At 48.0% G+C, this 18,984-nt stretch overlaps 1 protein-coding gene across 4 annotated transcripts in view; it reads right to left on the bottom strand.

Annotated features, from left to right (window-relative positions):
- Window positions 1-181: 181 nt before the first annotated feature.
- The window catches only part of GPAT2 (glycerol-3-phosphate acyltransferase 2, mitochondrial), a 96,425-nt gene continuing 77,622 nt past the window's right edge, over window positions 182-18,984 (bottom strand). For all 4 annotated transcript variants that reach the window (XM_061593454.1, XM_061593452.1, XM_061593451.1 and 1 more), the window contains exons 14-22: window positions 14,870-14,940; window positions 13,774-14,035; window positions 11,540-11,688; window positions 10,524-10,601; window positions 9,723-9,854; window positions 3,518-3,638; window positions 2,145-2,210; window positions 1,635-1,690; window positions 182-573 (exon numbers count right to left, since the gene is read on the bottom strand). In XM_061593454.1, coding sequence (XP_061449438.1) covers window positions 457-573; window positions 1,635-1,690; window positions 2,145-2,210; window positions 3,518-3,638; window positions 9,723-9,854; window positions 10,524-10,601; window positions 11,540-11,688; window positions 13,774-14,035; window positions 14,870-14,940 — 1,052 coding nt within the window. In that variant the 3' untranslated portion in view covers window positions 182-456. The remainder of the gene's footprint in view (window positions 574-1,634; window positions 1,691-2,144; window positions 2,211-3,517; window positions 3,639-9,722; window positions 9,855-10,523; window positions 10,602-11,539; window positions 11,689-13,773; window positions 14,036-14,869; window positions 14,941-18,984) is intronic.

The raw sequence follows: 18,984 nt of genomic DNA, 5'->3' as shown, positions 1-18,984 counted from the left end.
TGCTATAAGATGCTGGAGCTAATGGGTCTTACAGTTTAAAATATTGAGGAAGGGCTAACAGGTTGGCAAAGACTTGCACTAGGCATCTCATGATGAGAGAAGAAACCAGGCATAGTTAAAATCCAGGAGGAAGATATTATTTACTTTTATCCATACCTTCAGCTATAAAAGGCTCCCTTTATTGCAATAAAATTGCAATACAAATAAAGCAAAATCCATACAAACTACACTCATAATAACTGGATATGAATGGATTTTATTTATTTACTAATCTGCCTCAATACCGATAAAGTCCTGACATGAGAGGCCGCTTTACAACTCAGATTTCAAGTATCACACTTTTGAGAGAACATGCAGTGGCATGTTTTAATTACTCCCCCCTCACCCCCAAAAACACACAGTCCGAGGAAGCAGAAACTACCCTTTTGGAATGCCACACAAGGCACCTTTGAGAGGCTAGCTGTAGATAAACTGCTGGATGAATTTCTTCAGCTTCTCTTGGTTTTCTTTGGCAATGAAGGTCTCGGAGAGGCAGAGAAGGGGCTCCCTTTGCCCTGGTACTTCACTCAGCACCTGGGGCAAGAAATTAAGACCAGAAGGAAATTCAGCAATCCCATACCCTGTGGAAAGCACACACAACAAGGGCCTCCTTCGGTGGGGAAATTTTGGCACTGCCACTGTAGCACATTTTGTCGTCTGACACATTACTGTGGAGAGAGGACGACGATGGCTGCTGTTTTCACAAATAGCTATTTCCCCCAAATATTGGCTATTTCTGCTCTCAGAGCCAAGCTGCATGGAAACAAATTATAAAGCTGACTACCTGGGGGGCATTTCCTTGTGGTTCTGCAAACTAACCAAGACGGGGAGGGCAGCAGGCAGGCAAAGGTTCACGAGAAGCTGCTGGGGGGGGGGGGGCTCCAGGCCTTTCGGCCTCCACATGAGGATGCCAACCCCAACACTGGCCCTACATGCCTAAGTGGTACACAGTTAGAGCTCTATTACATCCTCAGTAATCCTGCGAAAGTGAAACTGCTGCTCCACTGGATTTTAAAACTAAAAATGCACCCAAACTGCGTGGGGTGGCTGTGAAAGTACAGAGCTCTGACCACATAGTTGTGTTGTGTGCAGTCACCCCCACAACTGCTTGCATATTGTGACACCGGCCCCAAGAGTGAGGGGGATAACAGATGTGAAAAAAGTCACAGGGAGCTGGTGGTGTGGCTCGAAGTTGAACCCAGGCCTCCTGATTCAACACTCTCCAATCAGCAGGCCACTGCTGGGTGGATCCACAGGAGGCAAACAGGATCCAGACAATGAGGACCTTGAACCTTGGGGGAACACAGAGAGCACACAGGGATGTTGGAAATAACCCCCCCCCTTTTTTTTTACTGTGGCCATGAGGGCTAGGATACTGCTCTCTCTCCTTAAACAAAACAAAGATTCTGAGATGCTCAGGAGTGCTGCAAGACAAAACGGGTAGGGAAATGATCTCCAGAAAGATCTGAATATGGCAATATGGACCCATTTGGGGAAGGAGGGATGCTTGCAGCGAGACTGGATTGTCACAGGTGTGGAAAGGGAGGTTCCGGAGTGTGACCAAGGGTCCACAGGCTGGAGGGTCGGGAACATACCCCCAGTTCCTTGTAGATGCGGACGGAGATGGCAGTCAGAGTTCTGCAGGCACATTCTGAAATAAAAAACAAAATGCAAGGGAAGGCTCTGTGGGGGAGAGGAAAGAAGGGTCTCCTGACAGATCTGTTGGTGGGAAATTGTTGTGAGGTAGCGATATCAAGCACTAGGGGGCAAAGTTGGCTTGTAAAAAAAGAAGCTTCTCATCTAGAGCCAGGGATAATGTGTCATGCTTGCTAAAATAACAAAGAAATGCCACGTCGGAACTGCTGTGGCTGAGAGGCTGAGCTTCAAATCATGAGGCCTTCAGTTAGAATCTTGTTTCTCCCATTGGCTCACTCAGTAGCCTCCAGGTTTCAGCCCGAACTTCCAAGATACTTTCAGCTCCTTGGAAGTTCAGACTAAAACCTGGAGTGGATTCATTGCCCTGCTGCCATTGGAGCCACCAGTCTCCACTGTCTACGCGTTTTAATTCTGTTGCTACTTGACCTGCTCTGGGCTTGTGGACTCACCAAAGGAAGAGTCCTCGTTTGCTGTCCTGGCCAAGAACTGGTACAGCTTCTCCAAGTACTGGGACTCTGTGGGGGAAAGCAGTGAGAAGGACACAAAGAAGGAGGGAAGGGGTGATCAACCTCCAAGCAGAAGACCAGCCTCAGCCACACCTTTAGCATCTGGAGGAGGGGGGGGGTCTCTAATACCATGACAAATATCTAAGGGACACAGCAAGTCACAGTCTAAATATGAACCTGCAGGGTGGGATGCTGCATCAAAGAGGCAGAAGGAAATTCAACAATATATTTCATTCGGGTTTTTTTTAAAAAAAAATTAAAATCATGCCCAATCCCACTGTCTCAGCATATTTTGCCAACAAACAAAAAGAAAATGATGATGAAAGAGAGGCCCGTGATTGGCAACAGCAGCTCTCCCAAAGAAACAGTTCAGGGCTTAACTAACAACAATCTGCCGACACGTGTTATCATGCAAGATCATAAGTCCATGTCCGCTCGCCACCAGAGCCAAATACAAAACCAGAGCTGGGTTATGTTCTAGGACAGTCTATGCAGAGACATAAAGAGCCCTAGATCAGAACATACCCCAGAATCTTTGGCCACACACAGGGGCTCCAGCTGACAAGGAAGGGGGCCTCTGAGGGCAGGAAGCATGAAAAGCATTGCTCCAGGGCAGCCTTCGCCACCCTGGTGCCCTGCAGCTGCTTCAGACCAGAACTGCCATCAGCCCAGCTGTATGATGCTGGAACTGTTGAGAGATGCCCACAGCATCTGGAGGGCACCAGGCTGGAAATACTGCTCTAGGGAAATGGGGCATTGCTGGTCTCTCCCAGTTTGGGCACGGTCTTATTCACAAGTCAGCCTCCAAGAGGCTTCTCACAGAACTGAAAGAACACGTGAACGTCGAAAAAGCAGGGGGGCCTCCCAGCCATCCGTAGTTACCACGCAGCAGTCGCTTTGTGTGTGCCAAAATGAATCCAAAGACTTTAATGGGTGAGCTCTTCAGAAGAAGCTCGTCTCTTCAGGCAGCAGCCACAGGTATTCGTATAAAGAGAAAGCTACTCAAACCTTCTGGAGACACATGATCAAGAACACACTTGGGAGACACAGGAAGCTGCCTTCTACCGAGTTAGACCAGAGGTCCATCTAGCTCAGTACTGTCTACACTGACTGGCAGCAGCTCTCCAGGATTTCAGGCAGGGATGGGTCTCTTCCCAGCCCTACCTGGAGATGCTGAGGACAGAACCTGGGGCCTTTTGCATGCAAGACAGATGATCAATGAACTGCCTCTACTTTAATGCTGGGAGCACCTTCCTAGAGACAATCGAGGCCACTGGTGCCACTCAGGTGGAGGGGAGCAGCTGTGGGGCTTATACCTGGCTGATGGGGCTCCAAATCGCTGAGGAAGGCAGCGGCTCCCTCCAAGGTCTTCAGCAAAGGGCTCAGAAGAGAGCAGAGGAACACAAAGAGGTTGGAGCACGTTTCCAGCTGGCTTATCTAGGGCAGGGGGAAACAAAGGTCAAGGGTCATGGGAAGTGAGAAAAGGGCTGTTCCCTAACAACGGCACTCGTGACGCCAAACCACACAACAAGCTTCCACATAGCTGTGGCAGAGTGATGAAAAAGAAGAGAGCCTGTGACTTGTTTCATTACGTCCGGGGTGGGGAACCTCCGGCCCACAGCACAATCTCAGCCCACCAGGGGATTCCAATTTACCCATGAAGCCATTTCCCCCAAACCATGTCCGTCTGTCAATCAACTGACATCACTGGGCAACATCTTTGGATGAGCTGGGGCAGGGTTCAGCCCTGCTGGGCACTGCTTTGCCAGAGCTCTGCAGGGAGCAGGACTGAACCCTCCCACTCATCAGCTGAGAGTCCAGTCCTGCTGGGGGCTGCCTTCCCTGCAAGAGAGCAGGATTGGAGAGTTAAATCCTGCCGGGGGCTGCTTCACCCGTGTGGTTCCTGAGGGAAATGCCCTGGCAAAATGGAGCTGTCCCCCCCACCCCGTGGGCAAACTTTGATAGGTGGGTGGGGGCAGTCACCTCACATGGCCCGTGAGGTGTAGGGAGATAAAAATTTCCCCACCCTTGCAGCAGATCACGACTGCTTATCAAATTTGCAGATGATACAAGGTTGGGGGGCATAGCTAATACCGTGGAAGACAGAAACAAAATTCAAAAGGACCTTGATGGGCTGGAGCATTGGGCTGAAAACAACAGAATGACATTCAACAGGGATAAATGCAAAGTTCTATACCTAGGAAAAAGAAACCAAGTATACAGTTATAAGATGGGGGATATTTGGCTCAGTAGTACAACATGCGAGAAGGATCTTGGAATTGTTGTTGATCACAAGCTGAATATGAGCCAACAGTGTGATGTGGCTGCAAAAAAGGCAAATGCTATATTAGGCTGCATTAACAAAAATATAGTTTCCAAATCACATGAAGTACTAGTTCCCCTCTATTCAGCACTGGTTAGGCCTCATCTTGAGTACTGGATCTAGTTCTGGTCTCTGCACTTCAAGAAGGATGCAGACAAACTGGAACAGGTTCAGAGTAGGGCAACAAGGATGATCAGGAGACTGGAAACAAAGCCCTATGAGGAGAGACTGAAAGAGCTGGGCATGTTTAGCCTGGAGAAGAGAAGACTGAGGGGAGATATGATAGTACATGAAAGGTTGTCACATAGAGGAGGGCCGGGATCTCTTCTCGATCGTCCCAGAGTGCAGGACACGGAATAATGGGCTCAAGTTGCAGGAAGCCAGATTTCGACTGGACATCAGGAAAAACTTCCTAACTGATAGAGCCATATGACAATGGAAGCAATTCCCTAGAGAGGTAGTGGGCTCTCCGACACTGGAGGCATTCAAGAGGCAGCTGGACAGCCATCTCTCGGGAATGCTTTGATTTGGATTCCTGCATTGAGCAATGTGACGATCCCACAGCTGGCTCTACCTGTGATACTCCCACCAGGGCCACCACCTGTCAGGATCTTGGTTTTTATTTGTTCTCTCACACGCTCTAGCACAGATCTCACAAGATCCCACTGCTAGGCAGCACCACCAGTCACTCCCTGTAAACAATACTGCTAGAGACTTCGCCTTAGTCTCCCTATGGCTTGTTACTTTGTGTCTGGGTGCCCTTGCTGTCCACAACCCCCTTGTATCTTTGTCTATAAAGCCTACAGTCCTGGGTTGCTCTGGATATTTGACGATGTTACAATATCTCTCTTCACCGCTGCCACCATTTATTCGATACTGTTTCCCTCCAGCCTTGGTAATTACCCTGCCCTCCCTTCTGGTCTGTGTATCCCCAGCCAAGGATCAGGCTTTTGGTAAACCAATAAAAGTATTTATTTGATAAGACCAGGTTACTTTAGGAATGTTCAACAAGCGTATGGTTTCTTATAGTGTCACTCTTTATGTTTCCAGTCTTATATATTCTGCCTAAATACCAGCCAAATGTAAACCAAACCTCCCTCAGAACTCTGCCAATCACTCCACTAACAACTCTCCTCTCCAACAACTCCCCAACTCCCCCCTAACTCAACTGTCCTCTCATTTATACCTTCAGCCATTCAAACACTCAGCCAATCAACATCCAACATTCTCCAGCATTCTAGCCCATGTACTCCCCCCTCTTACTCAGTCACTTACCATATATCACTTAATAAACCCACACTTTCCATATTTACAGATATTAAAATACAGGGACATCACAAGCAGGGGGCTGGACTCGATGGCCTTATAGGCCCCTTCCAACTCTACTATTCTATGATTGGGGGGTGTTTCCAGATGGGGTCTTAATTTGCGATTGGGTCACTGACACTTTAAAATGTATTCCATTTTCCTTTGAAAGGGAGAATCCAGATTAATTTTTGGGGGGAGAAATACAGGTTGGCATTTTTATCCTAGTGACTGTGGGCAGTAGAAAACCTGAGGGGCATCGATCCCACAACACATACCCCTATGGAAGCGCCTTAAGTCAATGAACCCCCATTGGGAACATGCACAATGCTTGAGTAATGGCCTGGGGTTACCATATGCCACAGAAAACCAGGCGGCACTTTGAATGGGGAACAACAGAAGTACTCTCCTTAGGATACAAAAGCCGCCATTCAGAAAATCTTACACTCTTGTGAAAATTGCATAGGTTGTATCCAATGTTAGTCATAGAGAAGGCCTATTGAAGTTATGGACAAAAACATAGCTGGATACAGACCCATATCTGCCTTTGTGGTCAGACACTTTGTACACACAATGTCACATTTTCAGCAGACTGTGTGAATTTTCTACATATTCCTCCAAGAAACTACATGTACAGAGAGAGAAATGTCTGGAAGCAGCCTTCGTGCCCCCAGGAGATGGTGCTGTACATCTAGACATTTTGGAACTGCTGGGTGGGATTGAAAGGGATGGGGAACAGTCAGGCAAGAGACTGGCAGCGCGGGGAGGGAGATGAGCTCAGAAACCTGCACACACACACGGGTCTTCAGCACCAGCCAGTTAATTACAGGGAACTTTGCTCCCCTCTTGAAAGAACACAGAGAAAGGTTTCAGAACCGCAGCCCACACAGCTGGCATTTGAAGAGACAGGTTGTGAACCTCAGGATGCGTCATGTGAGTGCCAGAAAACAAAAGAAGTGGGAATTTATATGGTAATTTGATGTTCCCTTTTACAAGGGGGATGAGAAAGGAGGGTGAACCTCAAGTGCTGTGGCTTCCTTCCCATGTGAAGCCAGACTAGGCAGGAGGATACAAGGATCCTCGAAGCGGCAGGGAAGCACGACAGCCAAGAAGAAGCAGTTTGCCAGGTGCAAAACACAGCAACAGTCGAGAGGGCCAGACATCTTTTCCCATGAGGAACACACCTGGGGACAGCTATAAGGTCCCTACTCTAAATGTGACTGCAATGAGACTGCAGCAGCCCTGTTGGATGCCACAATGCGGGGGTGCGGAATCTCTGGCCCTCAAGTCTAATCAAGCTCTCCAGGCCTCCCTGTTTGGCCCACCAGGCTGCTTTGGCTGAGGCAAGCCACACCCACCTGTCCTACACCTGACATCAGGTCCGGGGCTGGTAAAGACGCAGCCGACTCAAAGAGGTTGCAAGCACCACCAATCAGCTGATCGGCTGCACCTGCAAAGCTTTCTGCACAATCAGCTGATTGTTGGGGTTTGCATAGCCCTGACAATCAGCTGGTTGCCAGTGCAGGCAAAACAGATCACCTGATGGCATTATGATGCCCCTGCCACCTGTCAAACTGCGGGGAGGGTGGAGATAAGGAGCCAGCCCACCATCCAGACCCAGTTCTCCACCCCTGCTGTACCGTATATTTAGGAGTGCAGGAAGTGCCCTAGGGAAGGGCAGGCTGGTTTCCCCACACTCATTTGCAAAAAGACAGCTGCACAGACTGGTCGCTTTCATTAACCTTTTCCGATCCAGGACTGCCACTTGGAACCAACTTCATTTTAGCTCCTCCCTCTTTCTCACTCTCTTGGGTTATTAAATGTAAAGGAGGGTTGCAGATCTCCTGCGCTTCTGCCAGTTGACCTAGAGAAGAAATGTTGCCAAAGGCAGCTTCTCACACAGGGATGGGGAAAGGTTGCACCTGCTGAAATGAAGATGAAGCAGCTCTGCTCTCTTTTCATTTGTCTCCTCTCCTTGTTTTCATCTAAAAAGCTAACCAGGCAGTTGTACCAATGCCCCTTCTTAAGGCAGGCTGAAACTGACTTGGGGGTCCTGATCAAACCAGCTGGAAAAAAAATCCCTGTGCAAGCGACGTATAGCCTCCTTTGGACTAATTGGCTATATGTGCCTTCTCCAACCTGGGACCCTCCAAATGTTTTGGACTAGAACCCCCCCCCCCGTGCCAGTCAGCACAGCCGCAGGATGCTGGGAGTGAAGGGACCATGAAGTCTAGAGGGCACCAGGTTGGTGAAGGCTGGGAGAGCACTATAGGGCAAGGGATGCTGTACATCTGCACTGTGGGAGTCAGAAGTGCTGAAACAGCTCTCTGAAACCTGGGAAATCTGAGCTGCCTTAGGAGTAATGGCCAGATTGCATTACCAAAATCTTAACACGGCCAAGAGGAAACTCTAAAAATGAGGAAGACGCATCTCCAGGCAACCAGAGAAAAACATTTCTGTAAATTGGAAGAACTGGCTGTTCCTTTCAGTCCAGCAGTGACTGATTTTTATTTTATTATTATTTGATTTATATCCCGCCCTTCCAGCAGGAGCTCAGGGCGGCACCAGACTGATGCACACGTAGTGGGGCTGGCAAGCAACTAAGCATTTTTGTGGGCTAGTTCAGTTCAGGGAACTTTTCTGCACAGGTTACGAGGCACACATCTTGTTACTTCTGCTTCCCTCTGCATACCCAACTGCACACTCCTCCTCCAACAGTCCTCCCAAGCATCTCCCAACGTGTGTGAATGCCATTCGTACATCCGTGTTGTGGCGGCTGGTGCCTGCTGGGACTGGTAGGACAGGAGGCAGGGAACCCAACAGCAGGTGGCGCCAGAGACAATGCTGGGCAGAGCCGGCTCATTCTAGTTTTGCCCCCATCCTTCTCTCTGCTAAGATCTGCAAGTGCAAAGCTTGAGATTGAGGAGAAGGAAGATGACAGCGAGGGCCACCCCCTGCACTGGGTGCAAGTAGGAAGGCAAGTAGGTGGGGCTGGCTCAGAGCAGACTGAGGCTGGTGGAGCAGTGCCTCCATTGCATCCACAACTAAACTACAAGTGTGACATCTGACACCTGCCACAGACAGCCATGCCCCTGCTCATCCCACCTTCCCTTTTTTTTTAAAGCAAGTTTCTTTCTAGCCTGAAAATATGGATCTGAAAGTATGCGGGCAACTTCACCAAAATTTCCAGGGTTACTGATTCAGTACTCTGCAATTCCACGTCATCGTAACCAAAGAAGCAAATCTGATTATTTGCATGATAATATGCTAGTGCTGGACCAAGATATTCAGCCCAACAGTTTTCATGAGCTTTGGGAAGATGGGGGAAGTCCCCAAGGTTGGATTAATCTCCAGGGGTGGGGTGACAAATTCTAAGAATAGGCCGATGGGGCTGCTAGATTTTTCCTCCCCATGCTGAAGGCAGTGTTGTTCCCATGTGACCTCCTATCCCAGGAACGCCATTGGGCTCCTGCAGGCAACCAAGCTGCCGCCTGAAATGGTTACGTGGGTGTAAAGGGAGGAAAATCCCTTGACTGCCTTGTATTTAAGAGGGAACACAAACACCCTGAAGATGCTGATAATTCATCTCCCACAAAGTTGCTGAAAATCCACACTTGCACACTTTTCATGGGGTATGAAAACTCCTGTGTAAAGGGGTGAGGGGAGTACTGGACCAAGAGTTAAGTTATGCAGAGTACAGAATCCTGCTTTTCTTGCAGCGAGATTTGAAAAAGCAAACAAAACAAAAAACACCAAGTCTGCCTGGCCGCAGATGCCTCGGAGTGAGAGATCTTGACACTTGGAGCAGGGAGAGGGGAGGGCAACTAGTGGGCAGAATGGCTGCCGCCAAGAGGCAGGAAGGGGGGCAGGTGTTTGGAAGGGGCTCACGGTACTTTGAAGTGGTGATTTCCAGCTTCTTCCCCATAGTCGCTGTCGCTGTCATTGAAGTCATCTGTCGCCTTCCACAGCAGCTTCTTAGGGAAACGTTTCTGGGCTGTATCGCACACCAAGAGGTCGCTGGGCGTCTGGGCGTGGGAGGAAAGCAGAGACTTCAATCCCTGAAACTCTGGGGAAAAGAGATGGAAGACCCTGCTGCAAACCACAAGGCCAGTAATTTCCAAATGCACAGCTGGGACACACTAGTGTGTCGCCAGGGAACTGCTCTACGCACAAAGCAGCTACGCACAAAGAGTCTGCCTGCTGTCTATCTGCATGATTCCCTGCTCTGGCCTCACCTTTGTCCGATCAACTTCTGCTAGAGGAGGCTGGAGCAGTTCTGCCGCTGTTTGCTGCCTCAGTGTGTGCGCGCGTGCACATCACTCAGCCCTTCCCAATGCAAAACTGCCCACCCTTGGAAAGTCTGCTTGTTGTTTCTCTGCATGAGTCACAGCTGTGTGCTGATCTCTTTCTGAAGAGGAGGCACGCTCATATCGGAAACACAGGGCAAGTTCCTTTGAGGGCATGGAACTGTGGCTCTTATGTGCTCTAAGAATAATCCTTTTCAGATGCAAAAGTGGAAGATGCCTCCAATTTTAATTCAAGGGAGGAAAGTAAGTGTACTCCAGCTATCAGGCATAGGTTTGCCTTTGCACAATATGTTTGTTCCACAAGGCTGAGCTCACATGTTTAAATGACACAGTGCTCCAGTTTCCTCGCTATGCTCCACCTGCCCCCTTCCTGAGAGCTTCCCTTACCTCCTCAGCAACCAGCAATCCACACTGGACCAGCTTGTCCACGGCAATTTGGCAGTAGTTATACAGAGACTGGCAAGGCTGGAAGAGAGCAAAAGCAAATCAGCCGAGGCTTCACTGTTGAGCCCAAATGAAAGGTGGGGCACAGCACACACCTCCACCCTGGGCAGGTATTATTGTATTCAGGAGTACTGGATTGTCTCTCTGAAACATTTCTGTGATCCTGCATTTCTCTCCCAGCTCATTTTTGTCACCACTGAGTGTTGATACACAAGGCCCACCCACTTCACAAGAATCTTTGAAGCATGTTTGCCTGAATGAGGGTTAGAATGTCTGCAATGGTGCATTCACACATGCAAGTGACCCACACACATGGACACATATCAGACCAGGGCCTGGTGGGAAAGGCTGTGGCATGGGGGGAGTCCCAAGTGCTGGAGAGTGGCATATCGGCCTCTGGGCCTGAGGTTCTCCACCCATGGAGTTGCAACTAAGAGGCTGAGCTACAAATCAGGGAAGCTCCTGGTTTGAAACTCACCTCTGCCACAAACTCACGAGGAGGCCTTGAGCAAGCCATTCTCTTGCAATTAATAAAAGACACAGAGATGGCCAACAAATAGCACTTCAGAAGTAAACTAACACATGAAAACCAGCAGCTCAAGAGGCCCAATCACCACCTGACAAAAAAAGAAAAGATTACACAGCAGCAGAAGGGCATCAGAGCAGGGGAGAGGCAGGCTTCTTGGTGGAAAATTCTGAGGCCTGAGTGCAGCTATGGAAAAAGTCCTCTCCAGACTCCTGACCAAACACAACGCAGGTGTTGGTGGCATGCAGAGAAGAGCCTCCAAGGAAGATCTTACCTGGCAGAGAAGGCTGATATGGGTGAAGCAAGGGGAGTCCTTTAAGCATCCTGGTCCCTAGCTGTGCAGGATTACTGGTGGGGTCTGGCAGGCAGGTGGGGATTGGCCTTTCTACCCTCCCAGGGCTACACTTTCAAAAATCACAGGGGGGCTCCCTACCTGGCAGAGGAGGAAATCTCTGGGCAGCAGCTGGACCAGCAAGAGGGTCTTGTTGTGCATCTCTTCCTGGACCAGAACAGCATCTCTGAGCTGCTCAGGACTCCCCAGGTAAGGCAGCAGCTCCACCAGGAGGGCGTTGACAGCACAGGCTGCATGCAAAGAAGAGTCAGGGAAACCCTTTAGCGCTTTCCTGTGATGTTTGCCTCTTTCCGTAGCAGTTAAATTTGGACAATATAACAATGCTCCAAATGAGGAATGTGATTTGAGAGAAACGGAAGGCCTTGCTCAGGATGTTCTTGATTCTCTCCTGTATCAAGCCGAGAGAGGGGCTGCAAACACATTCACAAAGTTTAGATTTATTTATTTGTTCAGAGATACTGGTCAGCGCCTGGCTTTTGAAGCAGCCTTGTTTGCACAGTGGGTACAGCCAGGATTCTTTCACAAAGCTGAGAAGTTGTAGAAGTGATTGATGCCCCAAATGAGGAATGTGATTTGGTAATGTTTGTTGTTGTTATGTGCCTCCAAGTCGACTACGACTTATGGCGACCCTCTGAATCAGCGACCTCCAAGAGCATCTGTCGTGAACCACCCTGTTCAGATCATCTAAGTTCAGGTCTGTGGCTTCCTTTATGGAATCAACCCATCTCTTGTTTGGCCTTCCTCTTTTTCTACTCCCTTCTGTTTTTCCCAGCATTATTGTCTTTTCTAGTGAATCATGTCTTCTCATTATGTGTCCAAAGTATGATAATCCAAAGTATGATAACCTCAGTTTCATCATTTTAGCTTCTAGTGATAGTTCTGGTTTAATTTCTTCTAACACCCAATTATTTGCCTTTTTCGCAGTCCATGGTATCTGCAAAGCTCTCCTCCAACACCACATTTCAAATGAGTTGATTTTTCTCTTATCCGCCTTTTTCACTGTACAACTTTCACATCCATACATAGAGATCGGGAATACCATGGTCTGAATGATCCTGACTTTGGTGTTCAGTGATACATCAGTGTTCAGTGATACAGATGGTAATGTAATATAATTCATTAGTCTTATATGCAGTAATTGATGTACAATGTCCATATTGGTTGTCTATGATACACTGTACACAATAAAGACAATGTACGTAGGAAGTTGCCTTCTACTGAGTCAGACCACTGGACCACCTTGCCCAAGGCTGCCTACAATGAATGGCAGCTGCTCTTCAGAGTTTCAAGATAGGTCTCTCTCTTCCAGCCCTGCCTAAGGATACCAGGGACTGAACCTGGGACCTTTTGCACGCAAAGCTGGTGCCCGACCATTGAGCGAGGGCCCTAGTCTCTCCTCCCCTCCCTCTTTTATCTCTCCCTTTGCCAAATGCCACCCTGGGCTGCTGCTGGGAGGAAGGGCAGGATATAAATCAAACAATAAATAAATGAATAAAATAAATGGGTGGTAAGCCTCTTGGGGCAAGGGACCTGCCATAAAAACCAAACAGAGACGTTTGGCAAAAGAATTTAGCTTTCTTTGTTTTCTGTTTGCTTTACTTTTAGGCCACAAACGGTCATGACTATGATAGCGATTGCATGGGTGAGCTTCAAAAAATCTCTGCCGGAGATCTACTTCTGTAGACTCATTTGCAAAGCTGAGATATAGCCACACTTCCCTTGATCTTGGTCTCCTTCCAGATCTCAGGCTTGCTCCTGGGGAGTCTCAGAAACGCTCCTGCCAGCCTCGGCCCAGGGCCGTTCACGCCACCTTTCACAAAAGTGTGCAGTCCTGAAAAATCAATCCGCTGGGGGGAGGGGGGAGAGGGAACCCCTAGATGGTCTGTTGGCTGGTGGCCTACAGAAATGCCCCCGAAGGGAGAGACAGAGGCCTTGGCTTGGTAGGACTAACGGGAAAGGAAGAGGCCTGGAGTAGGACCTTGGGTGAGCGGGAGGCACGGAGAGAGACGGCTCTTCTCTTGCCACCTGCAGCAACATCAGCCCTCCTTCCCATGTACTCTTTCTTAGCGAACTGAGGATTATGCTCCCCAAGGCTTCCCCCCAAACCCAGAGCTTGGAAAAGTTACTTTTTTGAACTACAACTCCCATCAGCCCAATCCAGTGGCCAGGCTGGCTGGGGCTGATGGGAGTTGTAGTTCAAAAAACGTAACTTTTCCAGGCTCTGCCCAAACCTCTCCTTCCCAACTCCCCTCAGTCCTCAAGAGAATGACAAATTGCCCAGAGTCTGTGCAGGGTCCGAGAAGCTCTAGACTCACCCCCCACTGCTTCCTGGATGAAGACGGGAAGGAGCACGGCGCTGTGCTGGCTCAGCTCTGCCACGGCTGCCTCGGTCCTCCTGGGAGCCACGAGGACATCCCCCAGGGAGAGGCGATGGAGGGAGATGCAGCGCCGCAGCAGGAAAAGGGCATGCAGCACCACATGGCGCACTTGCCCAGAAAACCCCACATCGTAGTTGCGCAGCAGGATCTCTTCCGTAAGCCAGACAAATTCTTGCATCAGTCGGGAAAGGAAGACACCCTAACGGAGGAGAGGAGGAAGGCAGGAAAATGAAGGCGGACTGTGATCGTTAAGGAGGAAGGAAAAAACTTCGTCAGCACCATCCTGCAGGCATTCTTTAAAACAGGTAACTTGAGAACAGTCGTACCTAGCCTATGCCCTCCAGATGTGGACTACAACTCCCGCCAGTCGCAGCTAACACTGCCAAAGGCATGGCAGGAGTGACAGTCCAAAGCATCTGGAGCTCCAGCCAAAGAGAGGGAGACTGCCAAAACATCTGGAGGGCACCCAGTGAGAGAAGGCTCCTTTGGAACATAGGCATATTGTGATGGAAGATGTTCCCTGCTTCTGTATCCTAAATATACACAGAACAAAGGTGGAGGGGGGGGAAGCACAGTTATCTACTTTCATTTTCAAATCTGGGAACTGAAAGGTGGTTTGGTCCAGATAGCAGAATGACAGCTGCTCAGCCGTGACCCCCCAGCTGTCCACATCAGAGCCAATTCACACATTACATGGCAGCAGAGCCAAGCAGGCCACTGACTATATACAACTGACAGAGGCAGATTCTCAAACAGCTGCTTTGCAGTGTGTTTATTACATGCACCCATTGCATTTTAAGATTTTCCATGCACCTGTAAACTCAAGATGGGTAACGGTTCCTCTGGCTCTCCCCAGCCTCAGTAGCCCTCCTTATAAAATAAGGATTAGTAACGGCCTCCCCTCACAGGATGGCACCAGCAACTCTCTTCCACGGAGTCTTTGGGTCCAAAATCCCCCTGTTGCTTCAGTGCCACTAAGCAGAGCTTCTCAAGGAAGAACAGATCCCAGCCCAGCTGCTTCGCTCACTCGTACCTCTTTGTGCTTGTGGAGCAGAAGCGTGGACATGATCTCAACGGCCGTGATGGCGGAACAGGATACACCAGCTGTGGGAGCAGGAGAGAAGAGAAGAGGAGGGTTTAGCTGCTACTGCCAGGGATTCCATGATAAAAAAAGCGCCCCAGTTTGGGAAAATCTCTGCTATCTTTTCAGCGCCTTTTGAAGACTTTCCTCTTCCAACAAGCCTTTTAAGTTGAGACCTATTCCAGTCTGCGTCTGTATTAGATTTGCTTTTAACATGTCTTTTAATATTTTTAACCATTTTTTTAAAAGATGTTTTTAAAGTTTTTTTTTTAAATGTTTTTAACGTTGTTTTGTTTTAATGTACTTTAAGGTCTTTTTATGATGTTTTAAAGTGTTTTTAGTGTTTCTGTTTGCCACACTGGGCTCTGCTGGAGGGAAGGGTGGGGTATAAATAAAATAATAAATAAAATGCCCTAGATTGATTAGCCAGTAAATTGGGGCTGCACAGCATATTGCACTTGCTGATGTCAAGCCACATCTACTCAATGGGACTTGAGCTGTCAAAAAGGACAATGAAGAGGAGACTCGGGGAATTCCAGCCTGGTCTTCTTCACTCCAGGCTACAATACAAAGGCATACAAAAGAGAGACCACCTCTTCTGAAGAAACAATGAAAAAACAATGGAAGGAGGGGAGAGGGGCACATACGACAGATTAGCTCTGTGTTAGAACAGGGAGCCCCAATTTTGCCTCCTGGCTAAAGTACAAAAATTAAACACATTTGTGTAATTTTTTTTGCATAATATAATCTGCAAATGTTTATTATTTTCCATTCAATTATATCACTACAGTACCTATCTATATCTCTGTGGATGATTATCTGTAAAAATTATCTTTCTCTTTGTTGAGAGATTTTGCCTCTGAACAGAGCAAAGGCTCCTGTTTACTCCATGAAAAGCTAAAATGATGGATTTCTGTGGAACCAGAGTTTATGCTCATGTGCAGAGATGGAAACTTTTTCCTGCTCCCTAGTTAATATGGGGAAGGTTTTCTGTATCAGGAAAATCACCTGGGCAAGCCATGTATAGGATAATTTTAAATTGAGGAAGGTTGCCATTTCAAGGTGTCGTGGGTTCCCACCAATTTTCACAGGGCACAGTCCACTTGGAAGGTCTCATGTGCAAGCCTAACTGGAATGGTGCGTTATGCACAGAGCATGATGCTCTAGTGCAGCACCCACCGATTTCAATTCATGCACAAGGAGACCCCTGTGCATTTAGATCTGCTTGCCTCCGATGCTTAATGGTACCCAAAAACCTGATACCTCCGTTTGCATCTCATAATGGCAGTGGCGGGGGAGGGCTCAAAGGAATTGATCTTTTCCTTCTCCGTAGAATAAGTCGCATCACAGCCCCCCTCCTAAAGCCCATGGAGTACACAGCCCCAGGTCCTCAGCCCAGCCTGCCTTCTGTAAACATACACATCAGGGAAGGCAGCCAAGTCTGGCTGGTGGAAAATATGTGTGTGTGTGTGTGTGTGTGTGTGCGCACGTGTGTGTGTGTGAGTTGGGGGGGGGTTAATCTGACTGGATCATGCAGGCAAGGATAAAACAGAAGCCATGAGCCAGATGAAGATGAAAACTAAGCACAGCAGGAGCCCCGGCTGGCCTAGAGGAACTTGAAAGGGTTGCTGCCTCCTCACGAAAGTTCACAGCTCAGATGCAAAGGCCTTTCATCGCCCAGTAATTTCCTCACCCAGATTTCCTCCAACTTTGCATCCAAATGGCAGGATTAAAGGGGGGCACGCCTCCATAGGGGGGAGGGCATGGAGCTTGGGGGCTTCAAAAGGGTCAGAGAGAAAGAGATCAGTGATGGAGCCCTCAGGCTGCTCCTAACATTTAGGAAACCTCAAAGCACAAAACAAGGTAAAGATCCTTTGTTAAAAGGTCACCTGCAAAGAGAGAGAGAGCAAAGTCAGGCGAGGCAGCTCGCTGCTGCTGCTGCTGCTGCTCTCTCTAGCAGATTCAAAAGGGGAACTGTCAAGTTCTTTTCTTCCACAGCTTGTTTCTTCAGCACAACAATGTTAAGTCTTTCACCACCCTTCTTATTGAACATCATGGACTAGAAACATGAACATATGTAAGTATCCATCTAGTCCAGAACTCTGTTTTCAAGGAAGGAGAGGAACTTTTTGCAGAGCGGCACAGTGTCCCCTCAGCTATGTCAACCCTTCTGCTCAAAGCAAGCGTAACCCACAACAACATTCTTCGGGTGGTAGCCTACTAAATTCTACACAGAGTAGACCCACTGAAATGAATGAACCTAATTTAGTTATCTTGGTTAACATTAATGGGTCAACTCTGAGTAGGACCAGGAGTGGATACAATCCGGAGTTTCTGACTCACCTCCAAGAAAACGAAATGTATCCAGACTTTGTGAGGTGGCTTAGACCTGCCTCAGATTATCCCATGGCCAAAACAAGGTAAGGCCGGCTGAAGCTCCCACCTTCACGCCCCACAGCACCGCCGTTCAGATATGCTGCCCCTCTCGTGCTTCTATTCCTCTCTGAGGAGCAAGGAATCAAGACAACCACTAAAAGGCAAGCCATGTCGCCATTGCCTCGGAAGTAGGTTCTATTCTAGGGGCTGAGCAAGAAGCCAGACTAATAAGTCACCCCAACACACACTGCTCCTCTAAAAGGGAAGGCTCAGCCTTGCCACTAGGAGTCGATGTCAGTTCTCTCAGTTTCTCACTTTTCCAGTCTGGAATTCAGCTCTCCACATTTCTGCAGCAATTTGTGGATTTCTTAAAACAAAAAATCCTCATGAAAATTCTTCAGCATTTTAGTACAGATTTCTCCCAACACGCACATTTTTGTACAGTATGCAGTTTTGACTAACAAACTCATTATTGCAAGCTATTTCTCCTAATATAATACATTTTGTTATGCTGTTTTCACAACTATAGATGAGGATGAAACTTTTGAAAAGTAAATTGCCAATGTTTCAAAGAGGCATGATGTAGTAGTAATGAGGGACTTTAATTACCCCGATATCTGCTGGGAGACAAATTCTGCCAAACATGGTCCCTCCAAGAAATTCCTGACTTGTGCTGGAGATAACTTTCTCCTACAGAAAGTGGAGGAAGCAACCAGAGGATAGGCTATCCTAGACTTAATTCTAACCAACAGAGATGACTTAGTGGATGAAGTGGCAGTTACAGGAACTCTGGGGAAAGTGACAATGTGTTCTTGATTTTAAAGGAAGCAAAACTGAAAGTAGCCATACGCATACCTTGGGACCTCAGGAAAGCTGATTTTAAAAAACTCGGAACAATGATAGATAAGGTTCCATGGCAAGCGACCCTAATGAGAAAAAGAGTCCAAGATGGGTAGGAGTTTCTAAAAAAGGAAATTCTAAAGGCTAATACCCTGGAGAGAAACAAAATTCAAAGTGATCTTGATATGCTGGAGCACTGGGCTGAAAACAACAGAATGAAATTTAACAGGGATAAGTGCAAAGTTCTACACCTAGGAAAAAGAAACCAAGTATACAGTTATAAGATGGGGGATACTTAGCTCAATACTATATGCAAGAAGGATCTTGGTATTGTTGTTGATCATAACCTGAATATGAGCCAACAGTGCAATGTGGCTGCAAAAAAGGAAAATGCTATTTTAGACTGCATTAACAGAAATATAGGTTCCAAATTATGTGAAGTACTAGTTCCCCTCTATTTGGCACTGGTTAGGTCTCATCTTGAGTACTGAGTCCAGTTCTGGGCACCACACTTTAAGAAGGATGCAGACAAACCAGAACATGTTCAGAGGACAACAAGGATGAACAGGGGACTGGAAACAAAGCCGTATGAGGAGAGACTGAAAGTACTGGGCATGTTTAGCCTTGAACAGAAGACTGAGGGGAGATATGATAACACTCTTCAAGTACTTGAAAGGTTGCCACACAGAGGAGGGTCAGGATCTATTCTCGATCATCCCAGAGTGCAGGACACGGAATAATGGGCTCAAGTTGCAGGAAGCCAGATTTTGACTGAACATCAGGAAAAACTTCCTCTTAGGGCGGTACAGTAATGGAACCAATGACCTAGGGAGGTGGTGGGCTCTCCAACA

The sequence above is a fragment of the Rhineura floridana genome, chromosome 12, assembly GCF_030035675.1.
Source record: "Rhineura floridana isolate rRhiFlo1 chromosome 12, rRhiFlo1.hap2, whole genome shotgun sequence".
Taxonomy (NCBI): domain Eukaryota; kingdom Metazoa; phylum Chordata; class Lepidosauria; order Squamata; family Rhineuridae; genus Rhineura; species Rhineura floridana.
This window is presented reverse-complemented; position numbering and strand designations above follow the sequence as displayed.